The sequence below is a fragment of the Cyprinodon variegatus genome, unplaced genomic scaffold, assembly GCF_000732505.1.
Source record: "Cyprinodon variegatus isolate N-32 unplaced genomic scaffold, C_variegatus-1.0 Scaffold1489, whole genome shotgun sequence".
Classification (NCBI taxonomy): domain Eukaryota; kingdom Metazoa; phylum Chordata; class Actinopteri; order Cyprinodontiformes; family Cyprinodontidae; genus Cyprinodon; species Cyprinodon variegatus.
In genome coordinates, this window is record NW_015151942.1 from 105,982 (window position 1) to 107,271 (window position 1,290).

At 41.9% G+C, this 1,290-nt stretch overlaps 1 protein-coding gene across 1 annotated transcript in view; it reads left to right on the forward strand.

The window, feature by feature from the left end:
- Nucleotides 1-101: 101 nt before the first annotated feature.
- LOC107103616 (NXPE family member 3-like) overlaps nt 102-1,290 on the forward strand; it is a 23,692-nt gene continuing 22,503 nt past the window's right edge. Inside the window, exon 1 of the mRNA XM_015403387.1 lies at nt 102-246. Within this exon, the coding sequence (XP_015258873.1) occupies nt 240-246 (7 nt within the window). The 5' untranslated portion in view covers nt 102-239. The remainder of the gene's footprint in view (nt 247-1,290) is intronic.

Below are 1,290 nucleotides of genomic sequence, written 5' to 3' on the forward strand. Positions count from 1 at the left end.
GTTTTTGGAAGCTGGAATCTGAGTCCACCACCTCTGTTTAAAGTTGGTTTTTCTCTCTTAATTCCTGTCTGGTTCCTGTCGGTAGAGGCCGGGATGGATCGTCCAGTCCCATGGCCCCTGCGCTTCTCGGCCCTGTGGACGCAGGGGGAATCCTAGCAATTTGCGCCCTCTCTGCCGGGAGTCCCGGACGGCAGCTGATGACGTGGATCTGCCGATTTCTGTCAGGATCGGTTTGACAAATGCCAGGTTGGTGGCAAATAAAACTTTCGTAATTAGGGATTTCTTTTCCTCTCAAGGATTAGATTTTTTATTTATAACAGAATCATGGACACGTGGCTTGGGTGACTCCAGCATTTTTAATGAACTTGTCCTATTGAACTTCGGCTATTTTAATTCTCCAAGGATGTCGGGCTCTGTTGGAGGAATAGTGACTGTTTTTAAAAATTGTTTTACTTGCAAACAGTTGCCTGTACCCTTGTATAGTAGCTATTTGAACTTGGAAGCTCTCACACCATGTTGTGTGCTGCAGTCTATTGGCCACCAAAGTATAAAAAAACTTTATAAATGACTTTTCCTTATTTCTTGGCCGCTATCATGCCAAAATATGAAGGGGTTCTCATTGTTGGTGATTTTAATATTCATGTCTGCTGTCTGACTTCACCTATGGCTCAGGCATTTCTTAATGTTATTGATTCTTTTAATTTTCTGCACTCTGTGACTAGTGCTACTCATGAGTATGATCACACTCTTGATTTGGTTTTATCTTATGGTCTACCAGTCTTTAACTTAGAAATTGGTGACTCATTCTTTTCTGACCATATGCCTGTTTTATTTGAGATAACGCTGTCCCGTGGAAAAGCTAAAACTCGAGCCGCATTTTGGCTCTGTAATGTTTTAAACCCTACTACTGCTGGTCACTGTACCATTCCACAGGCTGTGGGAAATAAGACTGAGGAACTCAGCAACTGGTTTTATTCTACCAGTAAAGCAGCCTTGCATTTGTTGGCACTACTAAAAATTAGACTTCCAAAATCCAAGCGTGAACCCTGGTTAAATAAGGTCACTCCGGCTACCAGGAGAGACTGCCGCAGAGCAGAACGCAATCAATTTGACTGTATGAACTGGTTGAACTGTAAAGTGCCTTGAGATGACTTGTGTTGTGAATTGGCGCTATATAAATAAAATGAATTGAATTATTTAAAGACGTTTTCTCTATTATAGGTCCTTCTGTCCCTGCTCTTGTAAATAGTAGCTTGTCCTCAGACGTTGTTCCTAAAACTCTGAAACATG